Source organism: Homarus americanus, unplaced genomic scaffold (genome assembly GCF_018991925.1).
Source record: "Homarus americanus isolate GMGI-L3 unplaced genomic scaffold, GMGI_Hamer_2.0 scaffold49667, whole genome shotgun sequence".
Taxonomy (NCBI): domain Eukaryota; kingdom Metazoa; phylum Arthropoda; class Malacostraca; order Decapoda; family Nephropidae; genus Homarus; species Homarus americanus.
In genome coordinates this window covers 5,490,583-5,511,540 of record NW_024738608.1, presented here as the reverse complement: position 1 = coordinate 5,511,540, position 20,958 = coordinate 5,490,583, and the positions used below count along the sequence as shown (strand labels likewise).

The window sequence follows — 20,958 nt, the reverse complement described above, 5'->3', positions numbered from 1 at the left end:
AGAGGGGGTGGAGGAGGCAGAGGAGGTGGAGGAGAGGAGGGAGCGGAGGGAGCGAGTTGGGAGGAGTGGTGACCTTGGACGCGGGAGCAGGGATGAGTGGAGATGCCAGCCAGTACATTACGGGTGTATTAATTGTTTTTATAGCTATTTTTGCATTTTAATATTAAATATTGTACATTACGTTTCAACAAAACTACCATTTATTTCTGAGAACATGGAAATGTAATATGTTTGCTGAAATGATGTACGTATTACAGTGGAAAGTGGGATAAAATTGAGACGAAAGCAATGACTTTCTCTTACTTTCGTTCAAAAGATGTTACCGTAATCGCTTTTCGAATGGTTTTCAGTTGTGGGATTATAAGGCTAATGATAGGATAGAATATTATTGTAATACAGTACGAGTACAACAGTTTTTTAACTGAAAACCATTCGAAAAGCGATTACGGTAAAATCTTTTGAATAACGAAAGAAAGTGAAAGTCATTGTTTTCGTCTTTCCACTGTAATATGTACGTCATTCCAGCAAAAATATTATATTTCCATATTTATTTCTGAGAATACCTATATTCATTCAGTCACAGTTAAGGTAAAATATACTTGTGATGTAATATTTTAATGAAAATACCAGGTATTTAGAAATACTGTATCGTAGTTTTCTTTTGTTTCAAATTTAATTAACAAAGATTGATGTTTCAAATGTAATGAAAAAAAATTTATGTACAGTATCTATAAATAAACTTTAAAAAATTAATACTTTATGTTTTACATCGTCCTGTGCATCCATGCATTTGGCTACTTAGGCTTGCTATGATGACGCAAGAGATCTGCCCTAGCAATTGTACCGACACTCACAGCTGGTGGTGCGTCGTTTCCATTGTTTACTGGTAGTTACTGGTAAATATTTTTCAACCTAACGAAACTATTACCTGTTTAGAGGTCGACCACCAATTTTTTGCCAAATAATTTGGTCTTAAAAACTTGAACTACACACAGGTATATACGGTAAATAAGGACATGGGGGGACCAGGTTTTTTTTTTGGGGGGGGGCAGCACATATACGCGGATTTTTAACATCCACGGGTATCTCTGTTACGTAACCCCCGCGTATGTTAAGGGCCGACTGTACAGTAGTTTTTAATCCTTTGCTTATGCAGTAATGTGCACTGTTCCTGATTCTTACAAGGCTGAGAAAGACCAAAGATAATATTTTAATGAGGCAAGTGTCTTTAAAAAAAATAATAGCCATAAAGGTATATTAAAGGGGGAATAGTGTACAGTACATAGAAATTCACAGCTATTGGTGTATCTTAACAAAACTGGGAGAGTACCTGTTTTGTGTTAATAAATTATTTTCAAGTTATGAACAATTTGCTTATGCATTTTTGCATGCTATTTTCAGTATTTAGCAGTAGCCAGGAAAAAGTAAAATTGGTACAAAGGGTTCAAGGAATGCTGGACTTATATGATCAACCTGTAATCATTGTGGAGATGGATCACGTTAAACCTGGGGAATTCTCCCGCCTGACAAAGAATCGTTCCAAATACCTGAACACAATTATATGTGCTTGTGCACAAGTCACACAACTTAAGGTCCTCTACTCTAGTGGTCAAGGTGAGTGTTGTTGCAATAATTGATATTTGGACAATGTGATTTGATAAAAATGTTAATGCCATATTACTGTACAGTATTCAGTTTAAGTCTTGTTTGCCCACAATAGGTTCTTTCATGCATAAACTTCCTTAGATGTTTGGCTTACTATTAGTTGTGCTTAAGGATATTTAGGAAAAAAAATTTTAGTTCATAAATTATCTATTGCTTGTAACAGGAGAAACTTTTTTTTTTTTTTTTACATAATAAGGGAGGCCTATGTACCTTAAGTTCCTGTACACACTTTGGGGTGGAGAAGTGCAGAAACAGAACAAGACAAAATTATTTAGAAGTAAGGCAATTAAATAAGACAGATGGTAAAAAAAATAAGCCATTTAAAGATTCACTTAGAGGTGAAGAATATTTTATATCAAATACAGTGTGCCCAAAAAAGATTGATCCCATTTGTGTAATTAAAGGCAGTTTTATACAAAAATTTGAGCCCAGCCTTGGGTATTGTATCCTTAGAATTACAGTATAGTGGAATTCAGTACACAAAATTATGAATAACCTTGAATGTTTCCTTCTTTAGCAAACAAAATTTATGATTGTATAAATACAATAATTTATTTGCATATACTGTACAGGTATTGTACATGTATGTAGTTTTTGTTCACTTAACATTACCTACTCCTTATTCTTTAACTCTAATGTTTTACTTTTTCTGTCCCTTTTATGCTGTGGCTCATTTTTTGCACTTAACATGCACTTTGGACACATGATAGAAATGTTGCAAAGAGATATTGGGGATAAAATGCTTGGCAACAGTGCTTCTCCACGGACCCTCCAACCTCCACACATTGACCACACAGCCCCATGGATGTAAACTTGTTGATATGTTAAAGTCTTATGATAATTATTTCTTTTATATCTTTTTACTCATTCTGTATTTAGGATTGTGTCTGCATGGAACTAAGTAAAAGAAGAAATGAAGAAAATTACGTGTCTTCCCAAAATTACGAGTTGAAAAGTACTTTTTGCCTTATGATAAATGTTTTCTTCATTTCTTTATGATATTTTATAACATTGAGTGTGTATGTCTAGCATTTTCTCTCTAATACTAAAGCGAGTGATGAATGGTAATTAATCTTCTTGTCTAATAGATAACCTCTGACATCTGACCTATGCCCTTCTGCCTTGACTAAGTAAACAGTAAAGAACAGGCCCCTGACCTGTGACTTGATTTTTACCTTCAGTCCTACTCACTCTCTTGCCCACGACTCATGTGTGGCTCAGGAAGCTTGCTACACATAAGTTTCCTATTTTATTAACACCCACAGCTCATAGCGTTAATTACGGTGATATCATAACTATTTGCGCACTAGTTTATCTTCTTAATAAATGGAGAAAAGACCATTCTGGTTTGATAACTTAACCCATAAACATTTATTTATGATAATTCCAAGGAACCTGGCAGACTCACTTTAACAGACATTCAACAGTGATTGCCACAGGTAAAGGGAAGGTATCAATTGCAGCTAACACTGCTCACATCATGTTCACAACAACAGAGGCAAAGCAGTTTCCCAGTCACAAAAAACATAGTAACATTACATTGTCATCATTAGTGATGTCCTCTCACTGTAAGGTTAAAAAAAAAGGTGATAAGTAACAACACTGATACTGACCGATAATCATTGAGCTACACGATCGCAGCCATGTGCAATCACCATGGAGCAAAGCTTGGTACTATAGTGCACCAGGTGCCCACATGGTGGCGTGCAGGTAGATCGCAGCTAACAAGTAAACTAAGAGATGTGTTCCATATTCTGCATTGACCAGATGATGACCATCATTCATGCAGATTGTTTACATCATAAATAGGTGGGAGTGGTCTTAATACATCACCATCGTTAAAGCGGAATATCGTAGATAAGGAGAGTATAAATTGGAGACACCTACATGATATTTTCTTTATTCGTATGATACACTATCACATTGAAATGACTTTTCCGCAAATTCTGTGGTTACATAACAATGGCATTAGCGCTCAGTCGTTTGAGATGTGACCAACGTATTTTGGCATGGTAGAAACTTAACACTTGTAAGGCACTTTTATTACTTAATATGGTTATTTTTACATTATATTATATGCTTTTAACACTTTATGCATCATATTTGGGTACACACAGATTTAGTATAAAACAGTGGATGATACAGGCAACATTTATGTGAAACAATTGACATATAATGAAAATTTCTTCCTATATTCGTTAGTGACATATATGTGAAATGACATATATCGGTACAACATATAGTGAGGACCCCCTGGATTTATTTCAACTACATGCCTTATATCTGTATTTAATTTTCTTTGTTTCCTATTCTCCTGCCTCTTGCATGCAGACTCTGTGCTCCACACCCATGTAATAATGTTGACAAGATAATTCTTCAGTACATCACCATCTTTGCCTCCTATAGTACAGTATTGTTCTTCCTTTCCATACATTCCTCAGTACATCTGTCATTTTCTTTCCCTTGGCTAACCCTACACTAATATTTCTCTTAAATGGTACTACCTGTATACTTATGCTCTAATAAACTCTGTATTAATATGTTTTATATGTTTAAAATTTCAGTGTATACAATGTACTTATGTATTTCAATTATAGTGCAAATCTTTTTATCCATACTCCTTGGGACAAATTATGCTTTGGATACCTGGGCTTGTCTACAAAAACATGCAATAATTATAGTTAGGCCAAAATTTGGTTCAGCAATAGCTTGACTCACTGGCAAGAGGAAAAAACTGAGGCTGAGGTGAAGGTGAGATGGCATGTTGCTATTGTTACATGTAATGAGATTATAAAAGTTGTGGAATAATCATTGCAATACAGTACTGTACTCTAATGTGGCATAAAAATAAGCAACTATATTCTAATATAAAACTATAAAATAAGAAACATGAAGAGCATGTGTGTGTGTGTGTGTGTGTGTGTGTGTGTGTGTGTGTGTGTGTGTGTATGGGAAGTGAACGTATGTGTGGAGGCAGTGGGCTGTAACTGTGTTGCCAAATCGCCATTCTCCACTCATCCAGCCTTATCTCCCTCTCCCCTATGTGATGACACATACACACGCACACACACACACACGCACACACACGCACACGCACACACACACCACCGAAGGGTCAAGACGTACCTGGCGCTCCTCTCGGAGCAGCCAGGTCAACTGTTAAGTTGGCCCATACCAACCCCCTCCCCTGAACCCTCCTCCCCACCGGAATATCAACAAGTTCACGCCAGAAGTTACTATTTCATTTAGGAAAGGAATGGAACCAGTGTTAAACAGAGGTGAACAGTGGTGAACAGTGCTTAAGTCAGTGAGAACAACTCAACAGTAACAGTGGTACCCAAGTTGACCTTCACACAGTGAGGTCCCAGGTACCCAGTGATAACGGCCCGACCCAACAACCAGCGATGTGTTAATCCGTCTACGATAGGAAGGCCTGGGACCACACCTCACTCATAGAACACCGTCTGTGAGGGAACTACTACACCACGTGAGGCCCCTCATAACACCATCTGTGAGGGAATTACTACACCACGTGAGGCCCCTCATAACACCATCTGTGAGGGAATTACTACACCACGTGAGGCCCCTCATAACACCATCTGTGAGGGAATTACTACACCACGTGAGGCCCCTCTAACACCATCTGTGAGGGAATTACTACACCACGTGAGGCCCCTCATAACACCACTGTGAGGAGTGGAATTACTACACCAATCTGTGAGGGAATTACTACACCACGAGGCCCCTCATAACACCATCTGTGAGGAACTACACCACGTGAGGTCCCTCCTAACACCATCTGGGAGGGAGTTACTACACTACGTGTTTGCTGTTCAACACCTACATTAATCTGTATGTTCACTGTATGTTCCTTCACCTTTCTCTAATGAAGGCTTTTGTTAAACCACCAATGTATGTAATAAGTCATTTATGCCCATTGTATATTTTCAGCCTTCGGGCTGCAGAACTTTTTCAATAAACCGTTAATTATTATTATTATTACACACACACACACACACACACACACACACACACACACACACACACCTACCTCAGATTCAGCTGGTTGACTGCCCGGCTGATGGCTGATCTGTGTCGCGTCGCCCAGAGGATGGTTTGAGTGTGGAAGGAGCAATTTTTGTACATATAATATGTACTATTATAGTTTTTGATATGCTGTGTATCAATTTTATTGTCTATCATGATATGAAATGACAGCCTAACACCTTCCACCATCCTATAAGCCCAACATGCTTGTAACCAGAGTGGTTACAGTGCCACTGGTGACAGACATGTGAACGATTGACTTCAGGACCAAAGGGAACAAAATTGTCCAGATAACTGGAAGATTTGGATAGTTGGAATTTGGATAAAATTAATTGCACTGTACTGTATTTGGTAATATATATGATGCATTTACAGTAATCAGAATCTGTAATAAATGGTACTCATATATGTTGGTAAATAAGGTGGTGCTATTGTTAGTGTTGGTTTTGAAATACTGTATTTGATTTTTCATATGACTTGTAAAAACTATACTTAATTGTCTGTCTTACTTTGAGCCTAAGACAGACCAATGGTTAATAAAACATATATGTTTTTAATTTTCTTAGTTTAGAAAAAGGATTATGATTGTAAGTTAGAATTGTGTCAACAGAGCAGACAGCCATCCTGTTGTCACAGTTGCTAGAACAAGAACAAACAAAGGGATACAACATTCCTGTCCTCCCAGAACGTATAACACAGATGGAACAGGTGAGTGTCCACGCATCATGTTTATATCTGGCATTTATAGCCTAGGCTTAGTTGAGGCAGCTTAAGGACAGAATACAGTCTATGAGACTAAAAAACCAGTATCATGACCCATGATGTGTGTGACTGGTGCTTAATTAAAACATGCCTAAAATATATAAATAATGCAGAGAACTTTCCCAAACTAGTTGATTACTGCAACCACAGGCATTCAAGCCCCACAGTCATCATGGGTCAACTACAGCACAGCAAACCAGAATCTCTCACTTTATATTACAGCTTTATCAAGAATTCCCATTAGAATACATAAACATTATAGGTGTCTGATAACACACAGCAATCTAGATTTTTTTTTTTTCACATAGCACAAGTACTTCACGAACACATCTATCATGCTAAGAGAGGTGCCCCTGTATCTACTCGATTAAGTTCATGTTCTCAAGGTCCTTTAAACTTATTTCATAAGACTTTCTTTACACCATTTAGTGAAATTGATATGTTTGCCATATGGTCAGTCCCAAAGGTGTGCAAAGCAAAGAGGTTCTGCTGTTTCTTCCAAAGGAATCAGCATAACCAGTTTGGTGTAGTGTAAAAGAAAAATTAAGTGCAGTACAGTATACTTAAGATTAAATTTACTCATAGAATTAAAATGTAAACCTCCCTTTTTCTAGATGGTGAATTTCTACCGATCATTGCCCCACATAAGTTATACTTCTGCTCTGTGTTTGGCCCAGAACTTCAGAACTGTTGCAGACTTTGTTAACAGGTGAGTTTTAAGAGATGGATAAAGTAGGTATATTTTTAGTATATGCCCTTAAGCCAGGTGGTTGTCATTATTGTGCATTTTTTACTGCCAGTTTTAGCTTGCCTGTCTGATCACATTACAAAAAGCATTACCGTAGGGCAAATCTATAAATCTGTTATCGATAAATTGATCACCCTTCCCACCAGTGATGGAAATGGGTTTTAAGAACTAGGTACATGTTTGGGAAAAGGAGTAAACACACACACACACGAACTGATCACTATAAGAACAGCCCAGTCCCAACCATTGTAAGAATTATCAATAACTTGTAATCAACCAGTGTATTCACTCCCAGTCAATCTTACTTTTTGCACTGTCACCACTGTATGTTGAAATGCCCTGTAGTTTGATCTTCTCCCCACCTAGTTATTATATATCATATTTGTATCACTTATGTTACTTGTATATTATTTGTAAATCAAGAGACCCATTCCCCAATTATGTAACTGTATATTTTCAGCCTTCTGGCTGCCATGTTCTTTCAATAAACCGTTAATTATTATTATTACACACACACACACACACACACACACACACACACACACACACACAAAGAGAGAGAGAGAGAGAGAGAGAGAGAGATGGCTGTCACATCCGCATTTGCGGAGCAAACGCCAAGTTTTCACATCCACATCTAGAAGATGCAGATTTGTAAAGTTTGCAATTTATTTTATTTTATTATAATATAACTATATAATATATAAATATTTTATCACACACACAAACACACAATATCTTCATTCGAGTTTGGGACATAGAGGAGCTACAGGAGTTGAGAAGGAGGTTTATGGAAAAGTTGGGCCTCAACTTCATGATAGAAAACAGCAGTGATGGTGCCGTTCCTTTTCTGAATTTCATATTAAAACAAAACAGCAATCACTTAGTCACTGCTATCTATGTCGAAGCCACCAATCCTGAACACTATCTAAACAGTAAGAGTGAGTGCCCCCAGCCGTATAGTGACTCCACCATGAACACCTAGGAGAGGAGGGACCTATCCCACTGCTCGTCATGGATCTCCACTATTCAAGAACCAGACTGGGTTGCTCAGGCCTTGGTTAATAATGGTTACTCAAACAGGGAAGTCTATGCTTATACAGTTCAAGCAAGAGTTTAGGCAACTCTAGCAGTGTTTGTCAAGAAGCCTAAATTAGTTACAAAAGCTAATGACTAGTACTTTTTTCAGCCCCTCATACTTTGTTCTCTTTGCATTAGATCTTGAAGCATTACTGCTTGCTCTTCCAAAATTGCTCCCAAATAGCTCTATAACTTTTAGTAATGAGAGGAAGGTGTTGGTAAATGAGGAAAAAGAGGGTAGGGTAAGGAGAAAGCAGAGACTATTAAGAAGTACAGAGATAGAGGATTTGAGGCAGTTTAAGGGGAAGGAAGAAGATACAGAGGTTTCTATCCTTGGAGAGTTTTCACAGGATATGAGGTACTGTAGATATAAATACTTAAGTGTGCTATATGATATGTTTGATAGTAATTATTTATCTTATTATATATTCTGTTGGTTTTGCCAGCTCAGCAGAAGTTGTACAAGACAAGGGCCGTATTTCCATCCAGAGAGCAACAGCCATCAAACTGTACCTAAGCAGAGGTTTTAGACCAGACATGTTGCCTCCCCAGTAATTCTGAGTCTTATTATGTGACTTCCAGTTAATTTATTGGGCTGCTTCTACATTGTTAATTAACTATGGTGTTATATTTACATGATTCTGTGATATGGCATTTTATTGTCTATTGTAATTATTAAAGAAATGTGACATCAGATATACAAGTACATTAGCTAATATGAGATATCATATTTGATATAAAACAAGTATGATCAAGAGGTACAAGCATAACTGTGTATGACATTCACATTCTTTTACAAATTATGCAATGCATGCTTAGGAATTTTATACAGTAGACCCTCAGTGTATCATGAGTAGGACTGAGAATTACCGTGAAATAGCGAATTGAGATATCTTTCTATGTATATTAGTAGGAAATATAAGGTACAGGATTGGGGCCAAAAAAAGTACTGGCCAGACCCACCACTAAAATACTAACTGTATTTTGACGACAAACCAACTCATGACACCTCACGAGCAGACATTACTGCTCATACCCCATGACGGCCTCACTTCCCCGGAAACTGAAGCAAAACAAATAGAAAATATTGAATGCTTTTCCAAGAAACATTAAAAACCATAATTGCAGAAACATTTTGATACTACAGTGGTCCCTCAGTTAACGAACGGTTTGGTTAATGAATTACCTTCCATAAGAATCCTCAATTCGGTTAATGAACAAAAATTCGATAAACGAAATCCTTACGAAAATCACGTTTTGTTGTAAGCATCAGCTGATCAGCTGATGGGCTACTCTGCCAATTCAGTAATCTGTTGTATGTTTACATTCGTTTCCAGTGGAGTAAATGTCAAGAAAGTTGTGCTCTTTAATATTTTTGCATGTTTTATATTAAAATTATTAGTAATTTTAATATTTATTTAACATATTGATAATATATGCAATACAGGAAACTAGTTTGTTGTGCGCCCATCAGATGCATGAGTCGGTCTTAAGGCGTCAGTTGGGCTTTGAAAACAGTGGAGAGAGCATCTATTTTGTTGGTGTCTTGAATATTTTTGCATTTTTACATTAATATTATTGGTCAATCTGAACTTTAGTTAACATATTGATAATATGTAGCGCAGTGCAGTGTTGATTTAAAGAAAATAATTACGCCTAGTGAACTTAAAATTTTATTGGTGAAATTACTGCATCAAGCATGGGTCCCCTGAAACGTGATTTCTCCTCCATTCCCACTTCCTTCTCTTCTCCCTTCTCCTCCACCCCCACTTCTAATTCCCATCATCATCATCAACCAGGAACCTTCTACATACACACCTCAAAGTAAGTGTGCTTTACTGTATTTTTTTTTTTTTACTTTGCATGTACTTTTTGGTGAGCTGGAACCAATTACCCAATATCCCTTTGAAACAATGGATTCGGTTAACGAACGACCTTCTGGAATTCATTAACCAAGGGACCACTGTATTGAATGCTTCATTAAGAAATGAAACATTAAAAATAGTGTTTGATGGTCATACTTGTACACTATGCTATTTTAGTGCTGCACTCAAAATTTGTTTTTTGTAATTTGTTCTTGAATATTTAATCTAAGAACACTTAATTTACTCACCTAGAGAAAAGGGTATGAATGATGAGGTGATCTTCCTCTGCTTCTGCTCATGAGTCTTCTTATTTAGCAGTCATCTACTTTCAATGTCAGAATCATCTTCATAAAAAACAAAAATGGTGGTATCATCAATTTTATCCTGATACTCCTTTAGTTTGGGAATTGTCCAGTCCCTCATTTTAGACTGGGGCTCCTGCTCTCTCTCCTTTTCTTTCTATTGTTTTGTAAGTTCCACCAGTTCAACGATTTCTTCAAAAATTAATGGTATGAAGAGACAGCATAGATTTTCATAGCAAGTGTGGCTGGCCTTGACTGAGATACCCATGCTGCCATCTAGTGAGATGCAGGGAAACTTTACTTGTTTGCACGTTGTTGGCTGATGAACCCGTGATCCATATGAACATTTTAAATTTTTCTGGGCTTACACTGCAAAATAATGGAGTTAGACCATGTAATAAATAAAATTGGGAGTAATTTAGGGTGTTACAAAATAAAGAAAACAAAGTATCGAACTGCGAAATAATGAGGGTCTACTTTATAAAACGAACATTGGAAAATTTCTATTCTTATTTTATTTTAATCTCAAGTCATTTTGCACTTTGACATACATCTTTGTCAAAGATGTTCATAAAATGTTAGAGTGATAGGGGCTCCTCTACTTACAAAGGAGTTACATTCTTGAGGCTTGTTTGTAAGTTCAACTTTACTCCTGTAGATACTGAACATACTGTACTGTAAAAATAATAAATTAAAGGATGTACTTTACAGCTTAATTTAATAATAAATAATGTAATGTACAGCCTTTAGCAGTATGTATCTTAATATATAAATAGCTTATATTAATTTTGTAGTTTTAAACAGTAAATTGTCATTGGTTTGTTGGTACTGTATCTCAGAAAGTTCATTCGTCATATGTTCATAAGTAGAGGAACAACCTGTACTGTACCCATTATACTTGTTTCATACAATATTTCTTAGGTGTGCCTCTGTTGGATGCTAGAAACATTCAGACATTTCACTTACATCCAGTTATGTCCAGTTACATGGCTTTTCCCTCGTTTCCTAAGCAGTATCTTCCACATGCAGCTATCCTGGTTTTCTCATTTGCATTTTTAGTGTATATGTGTATTTTTAATTGTCAAAAGGCCAAGGTTGAGTTCAGGGCAAAAGGTGCCTAGGGCAAGGGTTCATTTTAGGGGCCCTTTTCATATTCTATCCACATGATCTAATTAGCCCATAGTCCTCAAAATATTACATTCACACTCGGCTCTTAATGAAAATAAATAATGGAGTTTAGAGAGACTGAGAAAAAGCCTGCCCTGCCTACTTGTTCATTACAATCTGGGAGCTCCCAGACCAATATTATCAATAAGTCGTTATTCAGTCTGTCTAGATTTGATGAAGTTTTAACCTCCAGGATATTTACTTAAAAAAAAAGGTATATATTATTGATGCTTACTGTATGTATTTTTATTTTTAACATCTGGGGGTACTTCAACAGCTGCCCAGTTTCCCCTACCTTTGATTCAGCCCTGCAAATGGTGTAGCCAAGTTGTGATAATAAGGATGAGGAATGTATATTAAACTTATTACTTGTGACTAGTAGTGATAGTAACTAACTGCCACCTGATATACAGTAGTACCCCAATTTATGCGGTCAATTGAACCCGCGAAGGCCCCCGTAAAACGGGAAACGCGTAAATGGAACAAGAGATCATATGGGAGTAATTGAAATAGAGACTGGGCCGACCCCCAAACTTCACTTTTTCCCGACACAATGCGTATGTTGTAGTAACATCTTAACTTTATGATGGTATGCACACACACATAATATCGAAGAGAAATATCAATAAGAGAATAATATACTGTACCAGGTAAAAGAAAAATCAAGGTTTAACACTTACGTCGGGTTACGTTAGGTTAGAAAAAATCAAGGTTTAACACTTACGTAAGGTTAGGTTATGTTTTAAAAAATCAAGGTTTAACACACCTAAGGTTAGGTTATGTTAGGAAAAATCAAGGTTAGGTTTAACACTTACGTTAGTAGAAGAGATGGGTCGGCGTACGGGAATGGCGGCTGGTTTGCAGGCAGAGGGCAAACTACTGGCCCTCAGGTGAGTCACCATCACTGTCCTCCACATTTGTCAGGGCCTCCCTGACAAATCACTCAAAGTCACCATCCTGTCTCTGTCACTATCACTGGCTTGGGCTGGCTGTGGTGGGTTGCGGGCGAAGAACTCAGTAATGCTTTGTTGACGGCTAGTGTTGATGTTGTCATGATACGCCTTGATGTACGGCTCCATAGTCTGCAACAGCTGGGTAGTGAAGACTTCATACAGGTTATCGTTAGGGTCGTCGGAAACGAGGAGCTTCAGTTTCTCTGCACACTCGATGGCACCTCTAACATTACCATGCGTTAACTTGTGTTCTTCTCAGGATGACACACCACCTGCCTCTTCACTGACATGATCGTCTTCTAACATCTCGTCGGCAGTCACTTCAGGATCCCTGATCACCTCCAGGATGTCTTCGTTGGTGGTCTTGGAGAAGCCTGCAGCTGTAACACTCTGCGCAGCTTCTCTGGCAAGGTCCACTGCTACTGCAACAGTCTGAACCTCACCAGTCACAGGTTGACTCTGCCTCCCACCTGGGATACCTTGCAACACATGTCTCCATGCGAGACGAACCGTTGCTACAGACAGCTGATCTCATGCCTCCACCAAGAAGTCCACAGCTTTCTTGACGTTAAATTTCCTCCAAAAGTGTTTGACGAGAACTTCTTGCTCTGCCAACTGTTGTTCCTCGTCGCTCTTGCTATCGATGTCACCCAGGTTACGCAACTCATCCTTGGTGTTGGTACAGTCGTTGAGGAGCTTAAACTTCTTTGCAGAGTATGCAGCTTTCACATTGCAGATTCATTCTTGGTCCATGGGCTGGATTAATGACGTAGTGTTGGGAGGAAGGAAGACCACTTTTATGTTGGTGTGACGATCCAACCATAGGGGCGAGTGTCCTGGTGCGTTGTCAGGGAGCAATAAAATTTTGAATGGAACATTCTGTTGCTCACAGAATTTCTTCACGTCGGGAACGAAACAGTCATCAAACCAGGAGAGGGACAGAGCAGAGAACATCCACGCCTTACGTGCGGTCAGCCAGTGGACATTTAGCTTGGTCATGTCCATGTTCTTGTTGGCGTGTGGCTTGCGGGCTGTGTGGATCACCGATAACTTGAGTTTACAGGAACCGGAGGCATTGGTGGTAAAGAGGATGGTGATGCACTACTTCTGCAACTTCCGGCCCCGACACTTGCTGGCAGACTGGACAACGAAGGTCTTGGAAGGTAGCTTTTTCCAAAACAGACCGGATTCGTCCATGTTGAACACCTGGTCATCAGTGTACTGTCCTTCCTCCATAATTTCAAGTAAGAACGGAGGAAAATCCCTAGCCGCAACACGGTCAGCGCTCGCTTCTTCACCACCAATGTTAATGTTGGTGATGTTGTTCCTCTTCTTAAACCTGTGCAGCCACCCAGAGGAAGCATTGAAGGGTTTGGGCTCTGCAATTCCCATCTTATGTGACACTGCTGCATATAGTTCACGTGCGTACTCCTGAACTGACCGCGTGTCCACCGCCATGTTCCGTCTTGCCTGACGAATTAAGTAACACACAAGTAAATTTTCTGTCTTGAGAAGCACCTTGTTCTGGCAATACTTGATCATTGAAGCACCTGCAGACTTTGTGATGTTCATGTGATCTTTTTTCTTGGCTGCATCCTTCTTTATCTTCCGTATCGTAGATTCGTTCACGCCATGCTGGCGCGCCAAATCAAGTTGTCTTGTTCCTTTCTCCATCTCTTGAATAATCTTGTACTTCACATCGTAGCTTAGGGCACGTCGTTTCTTCTTTGGCTTTGGGTGGCTGGGTCCAGGTAATGCAAGGTTTTTCTGTGGTGGTGGTGGTCCAGCAGCAGCCATTCTTACGGAACAATAGATACCGGGATACACTGTGTGGCCGGGAGGGATGTAACTGACGCGGCTAGGTCAATCGCCTTCTACCCGCCAGCGGGAAGGCACGTCATATTACATTAAACTAATCACAGCTAGCGGCGGAGGGAGGTAAGGATGCGTGGCCCAATTACAGTCCGATACGTCATATGACGTCAGCGATAACACAACAGAGGCATCCACTGCGCAATCTACTCGCGCCGCGTGCCCACCATGGCGGGATGGCGGGAAGTGGGAATTCCGGTTCTGGCGGGGTACCGCGTAAATGTGGAAACGCGTAAACGGGAACCGCGTAAATCGGGGTATTACTGTATATATACTGTACTGTATAATAATGCAGAGACATTGGATAGAGAACATGATTGTAGACTTATCACAACATTGCTGCAGATATATTTTCATTTCAGTAAAAAGAAGTACATTTATGTTTGTGTTATAACTTTTTACAATCATTAATCATCTGCTTTAGTATAAACTTGAAGGCGTCGTGAATATATTGTTGCAGGTGTTATTAAACTGGTATGAAAATTTGCTGTAAAATATATACTTACAGTGTACTGAATATTAGACAAGAACAAATGCCATATATAAAGAACCTTTTTTTTCTCATAATTTGGAACTTTTAATGCATATTTTGTATGCTCCAATCAGCAAATAAAATATTTTGTTGCTTAATGTAATTCATAAAGTAAAACACTTTTTTTTCTCCTGCATGTATTTTCAAAGTAAATTGCTTGATGCACCTTGTTTAGTTGGGATTGGAGTACTGTACAATACTGAGATATTGGGAAAGTAATTTGGGAATTATTATTCAACAAACAGTACATTGTCATCATATGTATTGTATAACATCAGATTGAATAATATTTAAAAATTTTGAGAAAAAAGTGAGTGTTTACCATAGGTAGTTCAATCCTCAATGAGGCTGTGTAACTGGTGCAGCACTTGACAATTTTAACTTTTTCAACAGTAAAGTTAGGTACCAAATGGGTGATCGTGGAGTAACCCAGGGTTGGACCAGTGAATTTTAAGATGGGAGGTGAGCATTGCATTCATTCTTTCACTACCCCAATTAAAAGTGTAAATTATTTAAATGCTAATTTTACCTGTAGGAGTTAATAGTACTGAGATCTGTATTGAGTGATTTGGCCTCTTTTTACTTTAATCTTTTGTATGACTTGTATGACTAAATTATACTTACTTCACATTTCTGTCAGCCCGTAGTAATTACTGTACTCTCACCAATACTGTATCTAGTAACTTTCATCACTCCTGGGATCTTTAGTTGGCTGTTTCATTACACCCAAATGAAGAGACTCAAAAATATCTCCTGTAAGTACAAAATGGTATCAATGACCAAAATTTACATTTGCTCTTGAAGTTAAATCCTGAATCAAAGACAAGGAAAGAGGTGTAGAGATAAAAAGCTGATAACAATGAGTGGTTACAACTAAATTTGTTTCTGTACTTAGTCTTACATATCAGTGAATGTGTTATAATTTATTTATAGTATTCCATCCAATGGGAGTTGTTAGCCTGGGAAAACTGAGTTCCAGATACAAAAACTCTAATGAATGTTCTTTTGACTTTTTGATGTCAGAGGCAAATTGATGATGAAAAGCCTTATTAATTAATTAATTATTGTTAATGAAATTTGTTTACATCATTTTAAGTATATACAATGCTTGTCCTTTAAGTACAGTATGAGAATACTGTATAATACTTGTCCATTCAGTTTATTTATATATATATTAAAACTACTATTTTTTTTTTTTTTTGGCCTAACAGTGTCTGTGATAAATACATTTTACATCATTTTGATATACGACTACTGTAGTAGTTATTAATACTGTATTTTGTATAAAGAATTAAATAAATAGTATTATTGTTTTTTATCGTTTATTAACATTGTACCAGCATACTTGTAATATATTAGCTTTGGGATCAATCAAGAAAAGAATCCACAAGCAAAGATTTTTTTGTGTATTGAATGTAATAAGGTGAACAGAGTTGCCATGAAGAGTGATATGTTAGAGTAAGATTGTTCTATTAAACTGATATTGTGTTGATGTCATTAGAGGAGTGTTGTGCATATACTGAGGAAAAGTAAGTTGTTGGATTTGGACTTTAAAGTTTTATAAGAATAACAAAACTAATAAGAGTACTGTAAACCCTCTTAATAAGAAACTTTTTAATACTGTACTGGGTACTCCCAATAAGAAACATCTTTTTGCCCGGTATAATTAACGGACTCAGTCGGTAAAGGTGGGGTCGCATGAGTATTTTCCTTGATGAGTACTTGCCAACATTATGTTGCCATCAATACAGTACTGTATACTGACTGATTGATATTGATATATCGCACATAAATTCATATACAGTAGTACCCCGCTTAACGCGGTCAATAAAACCCACAGGGTACCGTGTTAAGTGAAAACCGCGCTAAGTGAACAACAGAACATATGGGATTAATTCCAATAGAAACTGGCCCAACCCCCAAACTCCACTTTTTGACGACACATAACTATGTTGTAGTAAAAATTTTATCTTAACTTTATGATGGTATGAAAAAACAAGTAATATAGAAGAGGTTAGGTTAGGAAAAATAAAGGTTAAGTTAGGAAAACTAAAAGTTATGTTGAACACTTACATTAGTAGAAGAGATGGGTCGGCGTACGGGGATGGAGGCTGGTTCCGAGGCAGAGGGCAGGCTACTGGCCCTCAGGTGAGTCACCATCACTGTCACCCACACTTGTTATGGCCTCCCTGACAAATCCCTCAAAGTCATCTTCACTGTCTCTACCTCTGTCACTATCACTGGCTTGGGCTGGCTGTGGTGGGTTGCGGGCGAAGAACTCGGTTATGCTTTTTTGACGGCTGGTGTTTATGTTGTCTTGATACACTGTGATGTACGGCTCCATAGCCTGCACCAGCCGGGTATGGAAGACTTCATAGCGGTCATCGTCATTGTCGCGGGAAAGGAAGGACTTCATTTTCTCTGCACACTCCATGGCACCCTTAATATCACTATGACTTAAACTTTGTTCTTTGGAGAATGACGCACCTTCTTCCTCCTCTTCACTGACGTGATCTTCTTCCAACATCTCGTCGGCAGTCACTTCAGAATCTCTGATCACCTCCAGGATGTCTTCGTTGGTGGTCTCGGAGAAGCCTTCAGCTGTAATATTGAGCGCAGCTTCTCTGGCAAGGTCCACTGCTACTGCAACAGTCTGAACCTCACCAGTCACAGGTTCACTCCTCCTCTCACCTGGTATGCCATGCAACACATGTCTCCATGCGTGACGAATCGTAGCAATAGACAGCTGATCCCATGCCTCCACCAAGAAGTCTACAGCTTGTTTGACGTTAAACTTCTTCCAAAATTGTTTGACGAGAACTTCTTGAGTCGCCACCTCTTGTTCCTTGTCCTCGTCGCTTTTACTCTCGCTGTCGGTGTCACCCAGCTTACGCAACTCATCCTTGGTGTTGGTAGAGTCGTTCAGGAGCTTGAACTTCTTTGCAGAGTACGCAGCTTTCACATTGCAGATCAACTCCTGGTCCATGGGCTGGATTAATGACGTAGTGTTGGGAGGAAGGAAGACCACTTTTACGTTGGGGTGACGATCCATAAGTAGGGGCGAGTGTCCAGGTGCGTTGTCAAGGAGCAACAAAATGTTGAATGGAACATTCTGTTGCTCGCATAATTTCTTCACGTCAGAAACAAAACAGTCGTCAAACCAGAAGAGGGACAGAGAAGAGGACATCCACGCCTTACGTGAGGTTAGCCAGTGGACATTAAGCTTGTTCATGTCCATATTCTTGTATGCGTGCGGCTTGCGGGCTGTGTGAATCACCGATAACTTTGGTTTACAGGTACCGGAGGCATTGGTGGTAAACAGGACGGTGATGCGTTCCTTCTGCATCTTCCGGCCCCGAATCTTGCTGGCATTCTTTACAATGAAGGTCTTGGACGGTAGCTTTTTCCAGAAAAGACCAGATTCGTCCATGTTAAACACCTGGTCGTCGGTGTACTGTCCTTCCTCCATAATCTCACGTAAGAACGGAGGAAAATCTCTAGCCGCCACACGGTCAGCACTCGCTTCCTCACCACCAATGTTGATGTTGGTGATCTTGTTCCTCTTCTTAAACCTATGCAGCCAACCAGAGGAAGCATTGAAGGGTTTGGGCTCTGCAATTCCCAGCTTACGTGACACTGCTGCATATAGCTCACGTGCGTACTCCTGCACTGAGCGCGTGTCCACCGCCATGTTGCGTCGCGCCTGATGAATCAAATAACTCGCCAGCAAATTTTCCACTTTTGCCAGCACCCTGTTCTGGCAATACCTGATCGTTGAAGCACCTGCAGACTTTGTGATTTTCATGTGCTCTTTGATCTTGGCTGCATCCTTCTTGATAGTGCTAATCGTAGATTCGTTGACACCATGCTGGCACGCGAGATCAACATGCCGTGTTCCTTTCTCCAAATCTTGAATGATCTGGTACTTCACTTCGTAGCTTAGACCACGGCGTGTCTTCTTGGGCTTAGGGTGGCTGGGTCCATGTAAGGAAAGGTCTCTCTCTGGTGGCAGTGGTGGTCCGGCGGAAGCCATTTCACAGAACAATGGGTTCACGTATACAAGGAGTGGCCTGGAGGGATGAAACTGCCGCGGCTAGGTGAAGCGTCGTCTTTCCTCCCTCCCTCCCCCGGGTGGACACGTCATAATACTTTAAGCCAATTACAGCTAGCAGCAGAGGGGGGGTAGGGATGCATGGCCAATCACAGTCTGATACGGCATATGACGTCAGTGATAACGCAACTGAGACATGCACTGCGCAACCTTACAGCGCGGCTTGCCCAACCGGAGGGAGGAGGGAGCAGGCGGGTGGGGCGAATCTAAAAATAGCGCCTCGAGCCGGACACTCGCCGCGTATACGTGGAAAAAACCCGCGTTAAGTGAAAGTTCGGCTCTGGCGAGGCACCGCGTATACGGTAAATCGCGCTAAGCGAAACCCCGTTAAGCGGGGTATTACTGTACAGTACTAAATTATTCACTATAACTGTTAAGAATACCTGGTTTTAGCTCACTTTAATGCCAAATTTAATGTATGTAAAGATATAACTGCTTCAAAACACTAACTTTCTATATATACTGGTAAGTGGAGAAAAATGTTTGAAAAAGAATATTTACCATCAAAGTCACAAACAAATTCCCACTTTTGGAAAAGGGGAGGCTCTTCTTACCATAGTTGGACTGCCCTTAAATTGTCTCAAAACAAATACATAAATGATGGTATGTACTGAGCATTGTAGTACGAAAAAGAAAACAAAGTGCTTAGTATCAAAGAAAAAGAAGAACTTCTCCTAAAACCTAATAAGGAAACTCCGTGGCAAATACTGTATAGTGTAGAAACCACAATTTATGGCTTAAAGAGGAATTACTTAAGTTTTATGCCGATAGTGAATCGGATACAGCCATGTGCAAAAGAAAAGTTTCAGTGAAGCCAATGGATATAGTATGGATATACCTGTATTGAACTATTTTACGAGTATGGTTATTCAAACAGCAGGAGTCACCAAGATTATTTTAGCTGAGATGCTCAAGCTGCAGACAATATGCCAGGTGATTCCAACTTCCAATTCTTCATCTTACCAATTTATCTATTAACACACCAGCTCTTAAGGTAATAATTAGCATATGCTGTATACTGTACATAGAAAATAAGAAGATAGAGCAATACTGAGTACCAGGTAAGTGGATTTTGTGTGTAGTGCTGCATTGTTGATATGAATAAAAGTTAAATGTTAGTTTACCTGAGTTTTTCTATACTGTACAAGGGATATCTGTGTGATACTTGAATTTCAGAGTACATGGTGTATTTATTTTGGAATTAAATTTTATTTCTTGATACTGTAATTCATTCTGTCATGGCTTATTTGGAGATATTCTGCCCTTGCACCAGTTGCATTGTTTCCTGCGGAATAATGATACACTATTGGTGAGTGAGTACAAATAAATACTTGCACAGTACACTACTGAATTTTCTCGTTTATATTTGTCTTGGGAGACTTCCAAGTGATGACAGCAGTGTTGAGTCTCCCACTAAGTAGCAGACTTTGTTACAGTACTAAGGAAAGTTACTGACTTGGTTATGTTTCCATAAATCATTGCCAATAACTTTGTTGGTTTAAGTAGAAATGTTACACAAAATTCAATGTTTTATCTTATGGTGAACAGGGTACAGTATATAGTAAGCAGTCCTTTATGAAAAAATTACTATGCAATCATTAAGGTACTGGTAAACACCTTGCTTAGAACTTAATTCCCTGTAAAAAAATTCATCACACGAACAGAATACAGTTGTTTCTGTGTAGTAATGGGTGTTGGTGGTACAGTACTGTAATGAGCTTGCTTCTCATCATTATGTCCCCAGCCAGGGTCCGATTATTAATAAGTGTGGGTCTACTAAACATTGCAGGTTTTCTCCGGGTACTCCAGTTTTCATTTATATTAACACTGAGTAATGAAGGTCATAATAAAGAAACA

The 20,958-nt window shown here is 39.0% G+C and overlaps 1 protein-coding gene across 3 annotated transcripts in view; it reads left to right on the top strand.

Annotated features, from left to right (window-relative positions):
* Window positions 1-9,554, top strand: part of LOC121874169 (Fanconi anemia group M protein-like) — a 64,205-nt gene extending 54,651 nt beyond the window's left edge. For all 3 annotated transcript variants that reach the window (XM_042378156.1, XM_042378153.1, XM_042378154.1), the window contains exons 25-28: window positions 1,402-1,614; window positions 6,323-6,420; window positions 7,089-7,183; window positions 8,746-9,554. In XM_042378156.1, coding sequence (XP_042234090.1) covers window positions 1,402-1,614; window positions 6,323-6,420; window positions 7,089-7,183; window positions 8,746-8,854 — 515 coding nt within the window. In that variant the 3' untranslated portion in view covers window positions 8,855-9,554. The remainder of the gene's footprint in view (window positions 1-1,401; window positions 1,615-6,322; window positions 6,421-7,088; window positions 7,184-8,745) is intronic.
* The last annotated feature ends 11,404 nt before the right edge of the window (window positions 9,555-20,958 follow it).